Source organism: Pseudophryne corroboree, chromosome 3 (genome assembly GCF_028390025.1).
Source record: "Pseudophryne corroboree isolate aPseCor3 chromosome 3, aPseCor3.hap2, whole genome shotgun sequence".
Lineage (NCBI taxonomy): Eukaryota > Metazoa > Chordata > Amphibia > Anura > Myobatrachidae > Pseudophryne > Pseudophryne corroboree.
The window spans coordinates 766926547-766948046 of NC_086446.1; the positions used below are offsets into that span (position 1 = coordinate 766926547).

General features: G+C 48.8%; 1 protein-coding gene and 3 non-coding genes across 6 annotated transcripts in view; all 4 read right to left on the reverse strand.

The window, feature by feature from the left end:
- NCAPD2 (non-SMC condensin I complex subunit D2) overlaps window positions 1-20208 on the reverse strand; it is a 108895-nt gene extending 88687 nt beyond the window's left edge. For 2 of the 3 annotated variants that reach the window (XM_063962436.1, XM_063962434.1), the window contains exons 1-14: window positions 20045-20208; window positions 19308-19434; window positions 19151-19226; window positions 17786-17844; window positions 17291-17472; window positions 16712-16851; window positions 15984-16111; window positions 14697-14820; window positions 14357-14504; window positions 7676-7873; window positions 7406-7540; window positions 6418-6505; window positions 6162-6333; window positions 5968-6086 (exon numbers count right to left, since the gene is read on the reverse strand). In XM_063962436.1, the coding sequence (XP_063818506.1) occupies window positions 5968-6086; window positions 6162-6333; window positions 6418-6505; window positions 7406-7540; window positions 7676-7873; window positions 14357-14504; window positions 14697-14820; window positions 15984-16111; window positions 16712-16851; window positions 17291-17472; window positions 17786-17844; window positions 19151-19226; window positions 19308-19425 (1687 nt within the window). In that variant the 5' untranslated portion in view covers window positions 19426-19434; window positions 20045-20208. Of the gene's footprint in view, window positions 1-5967; window positions 6087-6161; window positions 6334-6417; window positions 6506-7405; window positions 7541-7675; window positions 7874-14356; window positions 14505-14696; window positions 14821-15983; window positions 16112-16711; window positions 16852-17290; window positions 17473-17785; window positions 17845-19150; window positions 19227-19307; window positions 19435-19984; window positions 20007-20044 lie in introns of those variants that run through there. The other variant, XM_063962435.1, reaches the window with a different exon arrangement.
- On the reverse strand, window positions 15079-15392 carry LOC134900009 (small nucleolar RNA U85). The gene has a single exon (XR_010173532.1). It is a non-coding gene; the product is annotated as a small nucleolar RNA U85 (small nucleolar RNA).
- On the reverse strand, window positions 16197-16505 carry LOC134900008 (small nucleolar RNA U85). Its single transcript, XR_010173531.1, has one exon. It is a non-coding gene; the product is annotated as a small nucleolar RNA U85 (small nucleolar RNA).
- LOC134900010 (small nucleolar RNA U85) lies at window positions 18771-19066 on the reverse strand. Its single transcript, XR_010173533.1, has one exon. It is a non-coding gene; the product is annotated as a small nucleolar RNA U85 (small nucleolar RNA).
- Window positions 20209-21500: the final 1292 nt, after the last annotated feature.

Below are 21500 nucleotides of genomic sequence, written 5' to 3' on the forward strand. Positions count from 1 at the left end.
TCTTTTTTGGAAGAAAATTGACAGGGCCGAAATCTGAACCTTAATGGACCCCAATTTCAAGCCCATAGACACTCCTGTTTGCAGGAAATGTAGGAATCGACCCAGTTGAATTTCCTCCGTCGGGCCTTACTGGCCTCGCACTACGCAACATATTTTCGCCAATTGCGGTGATAATGTTTTTGCGGTTACATCCTTCCTGGCTTTAGATCAGGATATGGATGACTTCATCCGGAATGCCTTTTTTCCTTCAGGATCCGGTGTTCAACCGGCATGCCGTCAAACGCAGCCGCGGTAAGTCTTGGAACAGACAGGGTCCTTGCTGGAGCAGGTCCCTTCTTAGAGGTAGAGGCCACGGATCCTCCGTGAGCATCTCTTGAAGTTCCGGTTACCAAGTCCTTCTTGGCCAATCCGGAGCCACGAATATAGTGCTTTCTCCTCTCCATCTGATCAATCTCAGTACCTTGGGTATGAGAGGCAGAGGAGGGAACACATACCAGAGCGTCTACAACTATTGCCTGAGGGTCTCTTGACCTGGCGCAATACCTGTCGAGTTTTTTAATCATGTGGACGACTTCTGGGTGAAGTCCCCACTCTCCCGGGTGGAGGTCGTGCTGAGGAAGTCTGCTTCCCAGTTGTCCACTCCCGGAATGAATACTGTTGACAGTGCTATCACATGATTTTCCGCCCAGCGAAGAATCCCTGCAGCTTCTGCCATTGCCCTCCTGCTTCTTGTGCCACCCTGTCTGTTTACGTGGGTGACTGCCATGATGTTGTCCGACTGGATCAACACCGGCTGACCTTGAAGCAGAGGTCTTGCTAAGCTTAGAGCATTGTAAATGGCCCTTAGCTTCAGGATATTTATGTGAAGTGATGTATCCAGGCTTGACCCTAAGCCCTGGATATTCCTTCCCTGTGTGACTGCTCCCCAGCCTCGCAGGCTGGCATCCGTGGTCACCAGGACCCAGTCCTGAATGCCGAATCTGCGGCCCTCTAGAAGATGAGCACTCTGCAACCACCACAGGATGGATACCCTTGTCCTTGGTGACAGGGTTATCCGCTGATGCATCTGAAAATGCGACCCGGACCATTTGTCCAGTAGGTTCCACTGGAAAGTTCTTGCGTGGAATCTAACGAATGGGATTGCTTCGTAGGAAGCCACCATTTTTTTTCAGAACCCTTGTGCATTGATGCACTGAGAGTTGGTTCGGTTTTAGGAGGTTCCTGACTAGCTCGGATAACTCCCTGGCTTTCTCTTCCGGGAGAAACACCTTTTTTCTGGACTGTGTCCAGGAACATCCCTAGGAAACAGAAGACAAGTCGTCGGAACCAGCTGCGATTTTGGAATATTGAGAATCCAATCGTGCTGCCGCAACACTACCTGAGATAGTGCTACACCGACTTCCAACGGTTCCCTGGATCTTACCCTTATCAGGGAATCGTCCAAGTAAGGGATAACTAAAATTCCCTTCCTTCAAAGGGATATCATTTCGGCCATTACCTTGGTAAAGACCCGGGGTGCCGTGGACCATCCCTACGGCAGCGTCTGAACTGATAGTGACAGTTCTGTACCATAACCTGAGGTACCCTTGGTGAGAAGGGTAAATTTTGACATGAAGGTAAGCATCCTTGATGTCCCGAGACATCATGTAGTCCCCTTCTTCCAGGTTCGCAATCACTGCTCTGAGTGACTCAATCTTGAATTTGAACCTCTGTATGTAAGTGTTCAAAGATTTTAGATTCAGATTTAGAATCGGTCTCACCAAGCTGTCTGGCTTCGGTACCACAATAGTGTGGAATAATACCCCGTTCCCTGTTGCAGGAGGGGTACCTTGATTATCACCTGCTGGGAATACAGCTTGTGAATGGCTTCCAAAACTGCCTCCCTGTCAGAGGGAGACGTCGGTAAAGCCGACTTTTGGAAAGGGCGAGGGGGAGACGTCTCGAATTCCAATATGTACCCTTGAGATATTACCTGAAGGATCCAGGGGTCTACTTGCGAGTGAGCTCACTGCGCACTGAAATTCATTGAGAACGGGCCCCCACCGTGCCTGAGCTTGTAAGGCCCTAGCGTCATACTGAGGGCTTGGCAGAGGCGGGAAAGGGTTTCTGTTCCTGGGAACTGGCTAATCTCTTCAGCCTTTTTCCTCTCCCTCTGTCACGAGCAGAAAAGAGGAACCTTTTGTCCGCTTGCCAACAAAGGACTGCGCCTGATAATACGGCGTCTTATTTTGAGAGGCAACCTGGGGTACAAATGTGGATTTCCCAGTTGTTGCCGTGGCCACCAGGTCTAAAAGACCGACCCCAAATGTCCCCTTTCAAAGGCAATACTTCCAAATGCCGTTTGGAATCCGCATCACCTGACCATTTTACTGGTAGAATTGGACAACGCACTTATACTTGATGCCAGTCGGCAAATATTCCGCTGTGCATCATGCATATATAGAAATGCATCTTTTAAATGCTCTATAGGCAATAATATACTATCCTTATCTAGGATATCAATATTTCCAGTCAGGGAATCCGACCATGCCAACCCAGCACTGCACCTCCAGGCTGAGGCGATTGCTGGTCGCAGTATAACACCAGTATGTGTGTGAATACATTTTTGGATACCCTCCTGCTTTCTATCAGCAGGATCCTTAAGGGCGGCCATCTCATGAGAGGGTAGAGCCCTTGTTCTTACAAGCGTGTGAGCGCCTTATCCCCCCTAGGGGGTGTTTCCCAACGCACCCTAACCTCTGGCGGGAAAGGGTATACACCAATACTTTTTAAGAAATTATCAATTGTTATCGGGGGGAAACCCACGCATCATCACACACCTCATTTTATTTCTCAGATTCAGGAAAACTACAGGTAGTTTTTCCCTCACCGAACATAATACCCCTTTTTGGTGGTACTCGTATTATCAGAAATGTATAAAACATTTTCCATTGTCTCAATCATGTAACGTGTGGCCCTACTGGAAATCACGGTTGTCTCTTCACCGTCGACACAGGAGTCAGTATCCGTGTCGGCGTCTGTATCTGCCATCTGAGGTAACGGGCGCTTTAGAGCCCCTGACGGCCTATGAGACGTCTGGACAGGCACAAGCTGAGTAGCCGGCTGTCTCATGTCAACCACTGTTTTTTTATATAGAGCTGACACTGTCACGTAATTTTCAACAGTACATCCACTCAGGTGTCGACCCCCTAGGTGGTGACATCACTGTTACAGACACTCTGCTCCGTCTCCACATCATTTTTCTCCTCATACATGTCGACACAAACGTACCGACACACAGCACACACACAGGGAATGCTCTGATAGAGGACAGGACCCCACTAGCCCTTTGGGGAGACAGAGGGAGAGTATGCCAGCACACACCAGAGCGCTATATATATAGATATATATATATATATATATACACACACACACACACACACACACACACACACACACACAGGGATAACCTTATATAAGTGTTTTTCCCCTTATAGCTGCTGTATGTTTTAATACTGCGCCTAATTAGTGCCCCCCTCTCTTTTTTTAACCCTTTCTGTAGTGTAGTGACTGCAGGGAAGAGCCAGGAAGCTTCCCTCCAACTGAGCTGTGAGGGAAAATGGCGCCAGTGTGCTGAGGAGATAAGGCCGCCGAAAAGGGGGCGGAGCCTATCTCCCGTTTTTCTGTATATTCTGGCAGGGGTTAAATGCATCCATATAGCCCAGGAGCTATATGTGATGTATTTTTTGCCATGTAAGGTATTTTTATCATGTTTTATTGCGTCTCAGGGCGCCCCCCCCAGCGCCCTGCACCCTCAGTGACCGGAGTATGAAGTGTGCTGACAGCAATGGCGCACAGCTGCAGTGCTGTGCGCTACCTTATTGAAGACAGGAACGTCTTCTGCCGCCGATTTTTCCGGACCTCTTCGCTCTTCTGGCTCTGTAAGGGGGCCGGCGGCGCGGCTCCGGGACCCATCCAGGCTGGGCCTGTGATCGTCCCTCTGGAGCTAATGTCCAGTAGCCAAGAAGCCCAATCCACTCTGCACTCAGGTGAGTTCGCTTCTTCTCCCCTTAGTCCCTCGATGCAGTGAGCCTGTTGCCAGCAGGTCTCACTGAAAATAACAAACCTAAACTAAAACTTTCACTAAGAAGCTCAGGAGAGCCCCTAGTGTGCACCCTTCTCGTCGGGCACAGAAATCTAACTGAGGCTTGGAGGAGGGTCATAGGGGGAGGAGCCAGTGCACACCAGTTAGTCCTAAAGCTTTCTTTAGATGTGCCCAGTCTCCTGCGGAGCCGCTATTCCCCATGGTCCTTACGGAGTCCCCAGCATCCACTTAGGACGTTAGAGAAATAGAGGTAACGTGAAGCTCCTATGATTATCTCCCCACATTCAGTACAATAGGAACAGCATTATTTGCTACACTATGCCTACTGTGCTTATTAAGAGGCTCTTAGGCCTGGGCCCCAGCTTGCTGCAATAGACCACTAGCAGGGTTGCATCAGATGCAACCACACCAGGCTGTGCATCCCTGACATGGTTGCATCTGATGCGACTGGTGAGAAAGTTCACTGTGCAGCTGCTGCTCTCAGATGAATCTCCAGTCCCTCCGCTTCCTGGTTCCCCCACCACCGTGAATTTCTTTCCAATGGCCTCATTAAGACGCACTGAAAATTTGGCTATGTTCCGATAAGTAGCTTTGCTGTAGACTACTTGGAATAAGCGTACTTTAAGTATCATACAGGGTCAAAAATTATTGCTTCATTTTTGACTCAATTATAAAGTGTTCGGGCAAGCTGCGCCATTGCTTGGAGAGTTATAAAGAGGAAAGAGAACGTATCAGCCAATCAACTCCTAACTGTTATTTTTCAAACAAACAGTCTGTTACATGGCAGTTAGGAGCTGATTGGCTGATACTTTCTCTCTCCAAGCAATGACACATCTAGCCCATAGTCTTAGTAACCCCTCCCTTGATTCCCCCACATATAGAATCACAGAGTCAGGCCCAACTGAAAGGGAAATTGTACAGTGTGTATCGATACTGGGCTCTATATTCTGCAGGTGTAGTTAGCTAGGGAAGTATATGACACCCATTTGGGTAGTTGCTCAGTAGCCGACTATGTAGATAGCCATTATGGTCAGTTTGCTGATTGTTTGCGAGTGTGGCACAGTACAGCAGGGAGGTGGTCAGGTATTTGTGTGAGAGCGCTAGTCTGTTACAGCTGACAGAAGACAAGAGAGACCGAAGACAACAAACACCACCTATTCATGAGGTCTATGTGTTGTTCTGTCCAGGAGCCGCTCTTATGAAGGCTGGTAGGGTATTTTAACCTTTGCTGGCCCTGGCACTTCTGCGAGAAAGGTGGTGGGGAAACTGCTCCATGTCACAGGCCAGAACAAAATAGCAGATGACAAACGTGCTGCAGCTGGCTGATAAGCACAGAATGCCATACTTGCACGCTGAAATAAATATTGATTTCATGTCAGGGTAAGGGATATAGAGGAGCAGAAGGCCCAGACTGAAGGCCACACATACACACACTCCAGTGGCCAATAGGATGAAAGAAACTGAAATAATGGGGAGCCCAGTGGCTGGTGGGAAGTGAGCTGGGCTGGTCAGCTGGTACTGCCACCTACAAGTAAGATGTCAGTACTGGTATGTAGCTGCCCAGTGGTACCAAGTGATTTGTCCTTGCTGGATGGCAACTAAGCTTTAACAAGTAAGATAAGCAAACTCCCTTACCCAGGCCTCGAATAGGATTACAGAGATCAGGCGGAGAAGTAGACACTAACAGAACAGTGATTGGGAGAGAGTAGGATAAACCCCACACTCCATGGGAATTTACCTGTAGGAGGCTAGTTTGCTAACCTGCAGGTAGAGGCCTATACAAACCAGGGTACTTCTTGACCCAACATCTACCAGATTAACAATATTTTGAAGTAACAATTTTAACAGTGACAGATTAAGAAGAGGCAGGAAGCAGCCAGTACCAGTGAAGATTTGCTCCAGAATTGTCAGCACTGCATTTTCCTCTGTGTCCTTTCCCGCAGCAAACACAGTGTCTTCTGGGAAGCACGAGACTCCTTTCTGCACCAGGAGGATGGCACGTCTATAAAGAGAGACCGCTTCAACATGAGCTCCAGTGATCCGGCCTTATGGGCTTCCCATAGCCACTGTCACTAACTTGTAACTGGTCTTCCTCAGGTGGAGCAGAATATGTTGATGCAGTTGCTGTGGAGTATCTGCCTCCTCCATGGACTCATCCCCGTCCTCATTCTCCTGCTCCAGGGTTCGGAGGGTTTCCTGTAGCTCCGGAAGCATGGCCTCCCATTCCTCCTCTGGGGAGATGACCACTACTACAGAGAGAGACCTCAATGGTTAAAACCATAGACCAGCAAAAGCACAGGACCTTATGGGGCTAGAATCGCCGGAACATGTACCTGGTGGCTTTCCTCTCTGTTTCTCCAGAAGTTCATTAAGCTTCTTGGTCTCTTTCTCCAGAGGCTCCTTCAGGTCAGCACTGCTAAGCTGTAAGATAAGGTACTGGTTATATCTTGTTTTATCACAATTTTTTTTCTAACACCCATCAACATAATAAATTAACCCCTACTGCAAATAAGAGATGCCTTGCGAGTGTAGGACTCTAGTGTCCAGGATTATTGTGCTATGGAGTTACCAACCAGTTTGCAGGTGTAGGGCGCTAGAGTCCAGGCTCATTGTGCTACGGGGTTACCAAACAGACATAGAACACTCCCAGCTTGCGGGTGTAGGGCTCTAGTATCCAGGCTCTGGAGATAGCAACCAGGAACAGAACAGTCTTCCTGTAAAGTCATTTCTTATTTAAATCTTACTGGCAAATGTCCAAGGGGGCTTCATACCCTAGCAGACAGGTGTGATACATTTTGTCGACATGTTGCACATTAACATGACTTTGTCAACACTGATGAAATGTCAACATCCCTGATGGTAAATGTACTTGGTACGGCTGCAGCAGATGTGTCTACAGGGTCTGGCGGTGATATCCTAACGACTTCAGGCTCATTGGGCAGTGCTTTCAATAACCCAACCCTTCCCCCTAGCGCCAAAACCTCCCCTCCCACAACCATAACTTTCGGCAGCTGCTGAAAAGTTCAATGTTGACATCATTACGATCTACAGTGTAGTGTCGACATTATGACATAATTTTCTCCTTCCACACAAGTATTGAGAAAGTGAATTTTTTTTTTTATTTTTTTTTTAATATATTCCAGTCCCATAATGCACCAGACGTTAACATGGGCTGGGTATAAATATCACAAGAGCTGGAGCGCGCTTGCTCTCGCTGCAGTCTTCAATGCCAGGTTTACACTACTGCTCCGTACAGGGTGTAGCTAGCATATAATGCATTGTATTAGGCAGAGATGCGATACACTGCGTCCGGGTACTCACCTTACATGTGAAAGGATTGTTTGCCAGAAAGGACGCCAGGACCTGTATGGCATTCTTACACACTTTTACAGACTTATCAAACAGACGACCAACCACCAGCGTGACAACAGCCTGGAAGCGCGATAGCGGCAGAGCCTGGGGAAAGACCGGGAAGCGCAGCTTAGAAGACTGGAAGCAGGGCTGGGGATGAGGGGTGGAATGTGCTACTCGACCCAATGAAGTGCAGAGCTATAAGGGGTGGAAACAGATGAAAGATGGGAACAGTCTCACCTTTTCCTGCACTATACGATTGTAAACCTGCAGGACGCAGGAACGCACAAAGGTATGGATGTCGTGTATATGTTCCTGCAGCGTGTCCAGGAAGTGCTCTCGTGTGTTCTTTTCAGACTCCTCTAGGAGATCACCGCTAAGCACGCGGACAATCATCTCCCCCATCACAGTCAGCACCGTGTTTCTCATCATGTATGGCTACGATCAGCACAAGAACAATTGGATAACAGGAGGAGAAAAAAATAATAGGATGTTAAATACCTACTGGTATATCTTTTTCTTAGTCCGTAGAGGATGCTGGGGATGCTTCAAGAACCATGGGGTATAGACAGGATCCGCAGGAGACATGGGCACTTTAAGACTTTAGAAGGGGTGTGAACTGGCTCCTCCCTCTATGCCCCTCCTCCAGACTCCAGTTATAGGAACTGTGCCCAGGGAGACGGACATTTCGAGGAAAAGGATTTATATAACTTTCAAAACTAAGGTGAGATACATACCAGCTCACACCACAAACACGCCGTACAACATGGCATTTAACAACAACGCATGCAATGGCATGACCATCAGTCACAGACTGACTGAACTCAACCAGAGTATAACCATAAGCAAAAAACTGCAGATACAGCCCGCACTGGGACGGGCGCCCAGCATCCTCTACGGACTAAGAAAAGGATTTACCAATAGGTATTAAAATTCTATTTTCTCATACGTCCTAGGGGATGCTTCAAGAACCATGGGGTTTATACCAAAGCTCTAGAACGGGCGGGAGAGCAGATGACTCTGCAGCACCGACTGACCAAACAAGAGGTCCTCCTCAGCCAGGGTATCAAACTTGTAAAACTTCACAAAAGGTGTTTGATTCTGGCCAAGTAGCAGCTCGGCAAAGCTGTAATGCAGAGACCCCTCGGGCAGCCGCCCAAGACGAGCCCACCTTTCTGGTAGAATGGGCCTTCACAGATTTCAGTAACGGCAATCCTGCCGTGGAATGAGCCTGCTGAATTGTATTACAGATCCAGCGTGCAATAGTCTGCTTGGAAGCAGGAGCCCCAGTCTTGTTGGGAGCATACAGGACAAACAGAGCATCTCTTTTCCTAACCTGAGCCGTTATGGCGACATAGATCTGCAAAGCTCTAACCACATCAAGAGACTTTGATTCCGCCAATGCGTCAGTAGCCACTGGCACCACAATAGGCTGGTTCACATGAAACCACTTTTAGCAGAAACTGCTGACGAGTTCTCAACTCCACTCTATCAGCATGGAAGACTAAATAGGGGCTTTTGTGATACAAAGCCGCCAATTCAGAAACCCGCCTTGCGGATGCTAAGGCCAACAACATGACTACTTTCCAAGTAAGGAATTTTAACTCAACCTTACGTAAAAGGTTCAAACCAATGACATTGCAGGAACTGCAATACCACATTAAAATCCCATGGTGCCACTGGGGGCACAAAGGGAGGTTGGATGTGAAGTACGCCTTTCACAAAGGTCTGAACTTCTGGAAGGGAGGCCAATTCCTTCTGAAAGAAAACTTATAAGGCCGAAATTTGTACTTTAAATGGAGCCTAACTTTAGGCCTGCATCCACACCTGCTTGCAAAAAATGGAGCAACCGCCCCAGCTGAAATTCCTCCGTAGGAGCCTTCTTGGATTCACACCAAGACACATATTTCCTCCAGATACGGTGGTAATGCTTTGCCATTACTTCTTTTCTAGCCTGAAGAAGTGTGGGAATGACTTCACTGGGAATACCTTTTCGGGCTAGGATTTGGCGTTCAACCGCCATACAGTCAAACGCAGCCGCGGTAAGTCTTGATACACGCACGGTCCTTGTGGTAACAGGTCCTCTCGTAGAGGAAGAGGCCAGGGATCTTCTATGAGCAACTCCTGAAGATCTGGATATCAGGCCCTCCTTGGCCAGTCCGGAACAATAAGTATCGCCTGAACCCTTGTTCTTCTTATAATCTTTATCACCTTTAGAATGAGTGGAAGTGGAGGGAACACATAGACCGACGGAAACACCCACGGTGTCACCAGGGCGTCCACCGCTATTGCTTGTGGGTCCCTCGACCTAGAACAATACCTCTGAAGTTTCTTGTTGAGGCGAGACACCATCATGTCTATTTGAGGAATTCCCCAACGACTGGTCACTTCTGTAAAGACCTCTTGATGAAGACCTCACTCTCCTGGATGGAGATCGTGTCTGCTGAGGAAGTCTGCTTCCCAGTTGTCCACTCTTGGAATGAAGACCGCTGACAGAGAGCTTACATGTTTCTCCGCCCAGCGAAGAACTTTCGTGGCCTCCGCCATCACCGCTCTTTGTTCCGCCCTGGCGGTTTATGTACGCCACTGCTGATATGTTGTCCGACTGAATCAATACGGGCAGACTGCGAAGAAGATGTTCCGCTTGCAGAAGGCAGTTGCAAATGGCCCTTAATTCCAGAATGTTTATGTGCAGACAAATTTCCTGGCTTGACCATTTCCCTGGAAATTTCTTCCCTGTGTGACTGCTCCCCAGCCTCGGAGACTTGCATCTGTGGTCACGAGGATCCAATCCTGAATCCCGAACCTGCGTCCCTCTAGGACAGGCATGTCCAAACTGCGGCCCTCCAGCTGTTGTGAAACTACATATCCCAGCATGCCCTGAAACAGTTTTCCTGTCAGAGGATGCTAAAGCTGTGTCAGGGCATGCTGGGATGTGTAGTTTCACAACAGCTGGAGGGCCGCAGTTTGGACATGCCTGCTCTAGGAGGTGAGAACTGTGCAGCCACCACAGGAGTGAGATTCTGGTCCTGGAAGATATGGTTATCTTCCTGTTCATGTCCAGGTAAGACCCGGACCACTTGTCCAACAGGTCCCACTGAAAGACTCTGGCATGGAACCTGCCAAACTGTATGGCCTCGTAGGCCACCATCATCTTGCCTAGCAAGAGTGCATTGAAGAATCGACACTCTTGCCGGTTTCAGAATCTGTTTCACCATGTTCTGTATTTCAAGAGCTTTTTCTTCAGGAAGAAAAACTTTGTAATTCTGTATCCAGAATCATACCCAGGAACGACAGCCGTGTTGTCGGAACCAGCTGTGATTTTGGCAAGTTTAGGAGCCAACCATGCTGTTGCAGAATCGTCAATGAAAGCGCAACTTTTTTTCAGCAATTGCTCCTTGGACCTCGCCTTTATGAGGAGATCGTCCAAGTACGGGATAATTGTGACACCCTGCTGGCGCTGGAGAACCATCATATCCGCCATAACCTTGGTGAAAATTCTCGGAGCCGTGGACAGACCAAACGGCAACGTCTGAAATTGGTAATGAAAATCCTGAACCGCAAACCTCAGGTAAGCCTGATGTGGAGGATATATGGGGACGTGTAAGTAGGCATCCTTTATGTCGACCGGCACCATGAAATCCCCTTCCTCCAGACTGGAGATCACTGCTCGGAGAGATTCCATCTTGAATTTGAACTTTTTTAGATAGAAATTGAGGGATTTTAGGTTCAGAATCGGTCTGACTGAGCCATCCGGCTTCGGGACCACGAACAGGCTCGAATAAAAGCCTTCCCCTTGTTGTGACGGGGGTACCGTGACAATGACTTGATTTTGACACCGCTTTAGTATTGCAGCGCATACTACCTCCCTTTCTGGAAGAGAAGCTGGCAAGGCAGGTTTGAAAAATCGGTGAGGGGGCACGTCTTGAAACTCCAATTTGTACCCTTGGGCTACTATTTCTAATATCCAAGGGTCCCAGGCCGAGTAAACCCAGACCTGACTGAAGAGTTGGGAGACGTGCCCCCACCGGTGCGGACTCCCGCAGAGGAGCCCCAGCATCATGCGGTGGATTTGGTAGAAGCCAGGGAGGACTTCTGCTCTTGGGAACTTGCCACAGCCTGTGACCTTTTTACCCTTCCTCTTGTAGCAAGGACGGAGGACCCTCGTCCTTTTTGGTATTTTTTGGACCGAAAGGACTGCATCTGATAGTGGGGCGTTTTCTTTTGTTGTGCAGGAACATAAGGTAAAAATTATGACTTACCCGCGGTAACCGTAGATACCAGGTCAGTGAGGCCGTCACCAAACAAGACACTACCGTTAAACGGTAGACTCCATAGTCTTCTTAGAGTCGGCATCAGCATTCCATTGATGAATCCACAATGCTCTCCTAGTCGAGACTGCCATGGCATTGGCCCTTCATCCCAAAAGGCAAATTAACCTCGCAGCTTCCTTTAGATAGGCTGCAGCATCCCTGATATGACCCAGTGTCAAAAGTAAGCTATCCCTGTCCAGGGTATCTATTTCAGATGACAAGTTATCTGCCCACTTTTCAATAGCGCTACTCACCCATGCCGATGCAACGGCAGGCCTGAGCAGCGTACCCGTAGTGACATAAACGGCTTTTAGTGCATTTTCCTGCTTACGATCCGCAGGATCCTTCAGGGCTGCTGTGTCCGGAGACGGAAGCGCTAACTTTTTTGGACAGCAGCGATAGAGCTTTGTCCACCGTGGGGGTTGACTCACACTTTTCCCTGTCCCCAGAGGGGAACAGATATGCCCCCGGAATTCTCTTGGGGACCTGGAATTTCTTGTCAGGGTTTTCCCAAGCCTTTTCAAAAAGCGTTCAGTTCATGAGAGGGAGGGAATGTTACCTCAGGTTTCTATTCTTTATACATGCAGACCCTAGTATCAGGAACAGTAGGGTCTTCCGTGATATGTAATACCTATTTAATAGCCACAATCATGTACTGAATGCTCTTAGCCAGTTTAGGATTCAATCTGGCATCACTATAGTCGACACTGGAATCAGCGTCCGTGTCGGTACCTGTATCCGCCATCTGGGTAAATGCACGTTTCTGTGACCCGGAGGGGGCCTGAACTTGTGACAATGCATCCTCCATGGACTTTCTCCATGTCTGGGCATGAGACCGATTTATCTAATCTTTTATTCAACCGAGCCACATTAGCATTCAGAACACTTAAAACATTTACCCAATCAGTCGTCGGCAGCGCCGACACGGTCACTCCCCGTTTTTTCTGTCCCCGTACCAGCCTCCTCCTGGGAAGAGCACTCAGCCTCAGACATGTCGACACACTCGTATCGACACCCACAACCACACTGGGGCTATAGGGGACAGACCCACAGCCAAGCCTGTCGGAGAAACACAGAGGGAGTTTATGCCAGCTCACAACCCAGCGCCTATCCCGGTACTGAAACAATTAAAATAATGCCTCAGACCTGTTAGCGCTTTTATAATACTAATAACAGCACCAAAATACTGTGCCCCCCCCCCCCCCATTTTGCACCGTTACTTGTACAGTAGTGAGGTCAGGACCAGCGTCTCTGCAGCTTGTGAGGAGAAAATGGCGCTGAGTAGAGCTGGGAGGGCTAAGCCACGCCCCTTTAATGGCGCGCTTCAGTCCCGCTATTTATTTAAGTATTTATACTGGCGGGGGTCCGGTTTTGGTGCCTAGGCACCGTAAGCCTCTTTTGTATTTGAGGAGGTTTAATGCTGCCCAGGGTACCCCCCCCCCCCTGCACTCTGTAGTGCCGCTGTGTGTGGGAGCATGGCGCGCTGTGCGGTACCTCAAGCAGTCACTGAAGTCTTCTGATCTTCTCTACTCACCGAACTTCTGATTTCTGGCTCCAAGGGGGGTGACGGCGCGGCTCCGGGAACGAGCATCTAGGCGTACCTAGCGATCAGACCCTCTGGAGCTCATGGTGTCCAGTAGCCTAAGAAGCAGAGCCCTGAAACTCACAGAAGTAGGTCTGCTTCTCTCCCCTCACTCCCACGATGCAGGGAGCCTGTAGCCAGCAGGTCTCCCAGAAGATAATAAACCTAACATAAAAGTAATTTTCTGAGAAACTCTGGAGAGCCTCTCAGTGTGCATCCAGTCTCACTGGGAACAGAATCTAACTGGAGTCTGGAGGAGGGGCATAGAGGGAGGAGCCAGTTCACACCCCTTCTAAAGTCTTAAAGTGCCCATTTCTCCTGCAGATCCCATCTATACCCCATGGTTCTTGAAGCATCCCCAGCATGCGCTAGGACGTATGGGAAATTGAGTTAAATAGGAAAGGGACATGCGAGAAGGAGAGGAGTTCATATGCATATTTAAAGTCCCGACAACTTATATAAGACACCATCACCACGAGCCCCAAAGGATTTAGAGAAAAGGATGTAATGCAAGAATAAGGGGGCCCATTTATCAAGGATTACATACTGCATGTGATCTGGGCAGTATCTTACTACCCAGGATAGCATTGCAATATGTGATCCTATCTGCGTCATGCATCACCCTGCACACATGCAGGGACAAGGGCTCCGAAAAGGGGCCCGCCCCTGTGATGTGCCCAGCGAGGTGACGAGGCTACTACGCATGCGTAGTAGCCTCACTACCGGGCACAGCCCCTGGGGAACCCTGCAGAACTATATTCCGCTATGTGTAGCCCAAAACGTTGCCGCAATCAGGAGAGCATTCCCAATATTGATACATGGAGAGCAGGCTGCGTGCGGTAACAGAAGGATCACAGCAGGTATCGGAGATACCTGCTGCGATCCCTCCTTCATACATTCGGAGGAAACATAGCATCTGCTGCTAGCCCCCGAAAACGTGTTTTGAGGCATAGCCGCAATGGTAAATGGGACCCCAAGTCTCTTGTTTTATTACATTCCCTGAACCACCACCTTCAACCATCTCACCTCTCCATCCAAGTACCCCAGCAACACACTAATATTAGGCATCATGATCGTGGGGATCCGCTCAGATAACTGAGTAATAAAGGTAGAGATCGTTTTTATTCCAGAGTTCTCTCGGGTGAGGTCCTGGGATGACTTCTGTCCAATCTTCCTGTAAAATAAAAAAAGTTGTGTTTTTACTTAAGCAGAACAGGCACTAGAATATTTACCAGAGATCAGCATGGCCTGGTCACTATGGACAAATATAATTCTGAAGCATACTTTAATGGATGTAGGCTCCACTGTCCCATATTACAGCATTCTATAATGCAGCTCTGCAAGAAAATAAATGTAGCCCCCTCACCTCATGATCTCCCCCACCAGCGACTTCATCCCATATTCAGTGGCCCACAGAGTCACAGCCTGGACTAGCACTGGAGGCAAGTGTTCAAAGTGCTGCAACAGCTGAATTACTTTCACACTGACACCTGCGTGAGATACAAAGCAGCTTTTCAATATTATTCACACATTGGGACAGACCGTTGCCTGCTCATGTTAAAAAAATAAAAAAAAACATCAGAACATTGGGACGTAAACCTGGCATGAAACTGCAACTTGAGGAAGATCTAACTTCCCAAAACTGTGAGCCCTCATACAACTCTCCACCAATATGTTACCAGCAGAACACACAGACAGCAAACTCACTAGAAACCTCTGGACTACAATCAAATTATTACTCTCTCGGGTGCCATCAGATTACCAAAGACATGTGCTCATGTCTCCCCATCACCTCTCTCCGCGAGCATTCACCTCTGCCCTGCTCCCTCTATCTAGCCCATGGTCCATCCTGTAGGTCCCCCTCAGACTCCGCACACTCACTCTGGTGGGCAGATCAGAAACAGGCTGAGAAAGACCAGCTGTAACAGCTGCTGTGGGTCTGGCCTTACAGCGGCAGCGAGATCCTTCTCCGCGGCCACCAAGATTACAGACCGAGGGCAACGGGCAGAGGTTACACCCAGAGGACAAAGGAGTCACATGTGCCTTGGTCTCATCACATGGCAAAACATTCAACACATTACACTTCAAACCCAACACTGCTGCCCCCCTCCCACTAGTAACCACTGACAAAGGGAGACCGCCTATTGGGACAATCACTGATTGGTACAGTATTTACTCTTAAATCCATCCATCAATGTCTCCATCTGTGCAATATGGGACATATGATGGCGCAGGAAGCACCATTTTTATATAAATCACAGTAAGGTGGATATCCAATTATCCCCGGTAAAACATCGGGTCCGACAAACTGCCGAAAACAGACTTACCCAATGTCCAAAATGGATCGCCCGCAAAAAAAATAAAAATAAAGCTGATCTCCCGGAAAACACACAGGTCAGTGAAATCTGTGTGCTTTCGGATGAAACAGCCCCGTTTTCGCATGTAAACGGGGCAGTTTCCAAGGATTCTGCTTCGCCTGAAGCAGGTGGAAAAAAAAAATCCTTGATAAGTCACGTCTCGTGCCGTCTTATCGGGGATAATTAGATAGTCCCACAGGACTATTAGCCCCGTTCAATTACCGGGGCTAATAGGGTATCCCCTAAATGCTATTCTCACGATATTGGTTATTAGTCTCTGCCCCCTACTGACTTACTCAGCGTGTCATTGGAGCGTTTCACAGCCACCCCAAGGAGGTGCGATAAGGCTTCCCATAATGGCTTGTTCTTCAGTGCTCCTATACTGGGATTCTCCATCATCTTATAGCAGCAGCCAGTAACCATGCTGGGGAAACAGAGGAAAGACAGGTCAGCAGTTAACGGGTCACTGAAGGGACCTCCGTTGTGAACAGCTACCGCGCTGTGTAACCTGCCATCAGATTACCAAAGATATGTGCTCATGCCTCCCCAATCACCTCCGTTAGAGTAATGACCTCTGCCCCACCCCCTCCAGATTAGCGAGCATCCTGTAGGTCCCCCCAGACTCTGCACACTCACTCTGGTGGGCAGGTAAGACAAGGGCTGAGAAAGACCAATGATTAAAGTTGCTGTAGGTCTGGCCTTACAGCGGCAGCGAGATACTTCTCCACAGCCACCAAGATTACAGACCAAGGGCCATGGGAAGAGGTCATAACCCAGAGGACAGAGGAGTCACATTCGCCTTGGACTCATCATGTGGCAGAATGAACAAGAGTCAAGATAACTTTTCACACGTCCCACTTACATCCATCTGGAACACAGAACCCACTAAATCATTATGTACAAACCCCTTTTAAAATCCAACTAGCCACAATCAAGTTAAAACTTTTCAGCATGAAAGATCTTTAAACTCTTTGGCCACAGAGCATAGTCCCCATTGTATAGACCCAAAATTATGTAGCCTAACCTGATAAACTCCTCTTCTATCAGTGACATGGTCCAAAGCCGCCGAATATCCAGCTGAAGGAGATGCGTAATTGTCTGCAGGACACGCTCGCGCTCAGACTCCCACGTAAAGCCATCTGATCTGGACTTGCTCTTCTTGCCCTGATATGAAAGAAACAAAAAAACACACAACCCACGATTGATAAAGCTTAAGGCCCATACACATTAGACGATGTCGCTCTGTGAGCGACATCGTCTAACGTTTCCCCCTCCCGGGCCGGCCGGCGGCCGCCTGTACGCACTGAGCGATATGACCGCTCAGTGACGTCACGCCCCCGCCAGTCCTGCATGAAGGTCGTGGACGACAGTCCACATCCTTCATGCATGCCCTACCGACAGCGACGATCGTTGCCGACCCGCGGGGCCGCGCATCGGTCGTCGCTGGCGGCATACACACTTAACGATATAATGAGCGACGTCGCTCAAGGAGGGGGAAAATGAGCGACGTCGCTCATTATATCGTTAAGTATGTATGGACCTTTAAACTGAACAGAGATTATTAATCAGGATACAAGCCATCATGTGCAGGTTCAGCCATTACCCTGCCACTGGGCTCCACGTTCCCCAAAGCAGCTTTGTACGTCTCCACCTCGAAGGCCTCCACTAGATGCACCAGGAGGAAGCAGTTCATCTTCAGGGTGTTAAGGTGGACATTTCGATCCACTGTAGCCAGTGTCTGGTCCTCCAGGACGGCAGGGAGCTCACTCGCATGTTGAGAAGTTGCTAAGGAATTAGTAAGGAACATTTAGTACTTTCTCCGCTGAACCTGATAAACGCATCCGCTCCAGTGCGCAAAAAATATATCAAGACCTGTAGCCAATAAAACCGGCAGACCCAATGATAGAACTGCATACCAAAAGCAGATTCAGCCACTCAAGCATCAGAAGGCAGATTCTGGAGGCAGAAGGCTGTCTCCAGAATGGGAGGGGAGGTATTTCTGCTAATTGTTTTGCACACCATTGTCTCAGTGTGCTCCTATGAGGCTGGATCAGGAACATTCACATGCATTAAGGAGAAGCAACCATATCAACTTTACCTTTTACAAGCAGCTCAAGCAGATCTTCTTTCAGGGCAGCATCCAAGGAGCGGAAGTGGCTGCAGGGGAGAAGATGGATACTTAGTTGGAGGGAAGCAGCAAGAACTATACACAAAGGAGTGGATTTACTAAAGCTCCTGAAAATACAGTGGTGTTGCCCATAGCAACCAGATTTTAGCAATCATTTCACCAACTGCTGATATGCCTAACCAACAATGAGAGGATATAGGGATTGCAGCCCATTTTGCGCATTTAGTCCCCACAAGGTCTATGTATGGAGTAATGAGCCCTACTCACTGGTCGAGGTGCCCGACGGCCGATACGGCCGACGAGCGACCCGGCGGCGGGGGGGCAGTGACGGGGGGAGTGAAGCTTCTTCACTCCCCCCGTCACCCGGCTCCATAGACGTGCAGGCAAGTATGGACGAGATCGTCCATATTGGCCTGCATGCACAGCCGACAGGAGACCAGCGATGAACGAGCGCGGGGACGCGCATCGTTCATCGCTTAAGTCTCCACACTGAAAGATATGAACGAGATCTCGTTCATTTATGAACGAGATCGTTCATATCTTTCAAAATATCGGCCAGTGTGTAGGGCCCATAAGTTGAAAGGCGACCACACAGGGGCCATGTGGTCAGCATTTCTGATCTAATAGGCATGAGAAAGCTGTTGCTATAGACCAGGCTTTCCCAACCACGGTCCTCAAGGCACACCAACAGTGTAGGTTTTAGTGATATCCAGGCTTCAGCACAGATGACTTAATTAGTAGCTCAGTTATTTTGATTTAACCATCTGTGCTGAAGCCTGGATATCACTAAAACCTGCACTGTTGGTGTGCCTTGAGGACCGTGGTTGGGAATGTCTGCTATAGACAGTCAATGCTAAAAATGTGAAACAATCAAATTTGATATGACAAGGCCAAAAATCTGGTCTTCAGATGCCTTGCTCGGTTTAGAAATAGTTTCATAGCTCATTCTTATAATTACCATCAGATTACCAAAGATAAGTGCTCATGTCTCCCCATCATAGTTTAGCGCACAACCTCCACCCTGCCCTCTTCTGGGTTACGACCCATGCTGTAGGTCCCCCTCAAACTCTGCACGCTCACTTTGGCGGGCAGATCGTTCAGGCAGAGAGAGACCGATTTACTGTAGGTCTGGCCTTACAGCGCCTGCGAGATTCTTCTGCACAGCCACCAAGATTACAGACCGAGGGTGACGGGTGGAGATTATACACCGAGAACGAAGGAGTCACATTTGCCTTGGACTCATCACGCGGCAGAAATGGGATGGATTTTATGTGGCTGATGAGGACAATGCAGAATTAAGCATTCCATCGCTACTCCAAGCAGGCATATACTTACTATAACATACTGTACAGAGCATCAAAGTGCTGGGAGACACACTGAGATCCAGCGGAGCGGAGAGATGCTTTATAAGCTGTGGGAAGATGGACAATGGTCACGGTACATACATAAAAGACGCAAAGGAGATACACACATGGACATTTGAGGGTCTCACCGCTGAGCTGATGGTCAAGCTGTTTCACCGACAACACCTCCTGCACCACATACTGCCCCACGCCACCACTCTTCAGCAGGTCACGGAAAGCCAATGGGATATTGAACTGGAAGGACATGGCAGCGGCCTGCGGGAAGATAGCCAGATAAGGTCATCTCTCTCACCTAACAGGTCACACACTAATGGGCATGCTGGGACTTGTGGCTCCACACCAGCTAGAAAACTAAATGATTGGCAGGCAACCCAGTTACATGCAGCTCCACAGCAGCTGTAATCCTGGCAGAGACATATGCTGTTACATGTGGTTCCACAACAGCCAGCAAGCTACCAACAAGGCATGCTGTTACATGTGGTTCCACAACAGCCGACAAGCTACCAACAAGGCATGCTGTTACTTGTGGTTCCACAACAGCCGGCAAGCTACCAACAAGGCATGCTGTTGCTTGCGGTTCCACAACAACTAGCACGTTACCAATAAGGCATGCTGTTACTTGTGGTTCCACAGCAGCTTGAGTTTCTCGGGCAGGGCATGCTGGGGCTTGTAGTGGAGGCCAGTGTAAGCTACACGGGAGAGCAGTAGAGTGTTCGGACATCAGGCCAAGCTCTCCTGTACGATCATTACACTGCTCTCACGGTTACTCTTTGTGGCCTCCACTACAAGACCCAGCATGACCTACAGGTAGTATCACCGCCGCTATTTCTGAGCCGCCATGTTGATGAGACTATCAGATGCTTGCCTCGGGTGCCTCCCGGTGTGGCCTGGTCGGAGGGGGGGGGGGGGGTGCAGGGACCCAGGAATTCCCGGCAGCTCAGGACTGAGAGACGGATACGACGATAAGAACCACCCTCGCCTGAACCGGAGATTTCAAACCCGCTCCTCCCGCCAAAAGAAGCAGCCAATCACAAAGCAACAAGCATAGAGGCGGAAGTGGCGGAGCAGCCAATCACGAACTAGCAGGCGTGCCCGACGGTGAGGCGGGCCAATCGCCACTCGGCAAGAGAACGCCAACCACATACCGCAAACAAGAGATTGACAAGACCGGGAAGCAATAGCCCTGCAGATAGGACCCACAAACTCGATAGGTCCAGAGAGAGATGGTTGGCAGCGGGATAGCCAATAGAAACAGGTCGAGAGATCTGCGCTAGCAGTAGACTAGAAGAACTACAAGTCCCAGTGTTCCCAAGAAAATGGGTCACTGGGTTTCTTAGGGAGCCTGTTTATGATTAAGCTCTCTGCCCTGATATTTCCTTTTAACGCAGATATTTACAAAGCAGTGATACCTTGCTACTGCTGGAAATAATGGGTTACCACTTGTTTAGTCAATTTCCAAATGCGTTTCCATAGAGAAATCATTGATTTCATATGGGATCCCATCAGTATCGCGGCGTACCGCAACCACGTAGCAAGAGACGACCGGGTATCGTGTTGTGTGGGCTATTTACTAAACTGTGAAAAGCCTGGCGGGTCTGGTGGAAAAGACTACGGGGGTATTTATCAAAGCTTGAAGAGAGATACAATTGTGAGAGATAAAGCACCAACAATCAGCTCCTGTCATTTTTCAAACATAGTCTATAAAATGTAAGGCAGAAGCTGATTGGCTGGTACTTTATCTCTCGCAATGTTATCTCTCTTCAAACTTTGATAAATACCCCATACACCCGCCGGTGAGGTGTTCACTGTACACGTATATATGGTCTGCCTAAATTCAGAGGTGGAGGCAGCGTTGATAGCGGGTGCAAGCGAGAGATGTTTGCAGTACTGCGCATGCGTCTCAGTCGCACTGCACATGCGCCACGATGGTTACCTTTGGTTAACGCTGTGCGAATTTAGACGCAGAGAGAGCCAATGTCAGTGCACGTTCTTGGGAGGTAGCTACTCGACTGTGTCACAGGGCAAAGACTGCAATCAGTGCAATGGCCCTCGCCGCCATGTTCTGACGGACATTGTGACCATCCACTGTGCAAAGTGGCAGATCAGCGACACAGCCGGCGGACGTCTCTCTAAATTACCAGCGGCTGCAGTATCACCATCAATTCATAATCATGCAGCATAAAAAGACAAAGATCTATTCATGAAGCAGTGAAAAGAGTGGAGAAGTGAACCAGTGGAGAAGTTGCCCATGGCAACCAATCAGCTTTTAAGTAACATTTGTCAAGTGCATTCTATCAAATTATACGTAGCAGCTGATTGGT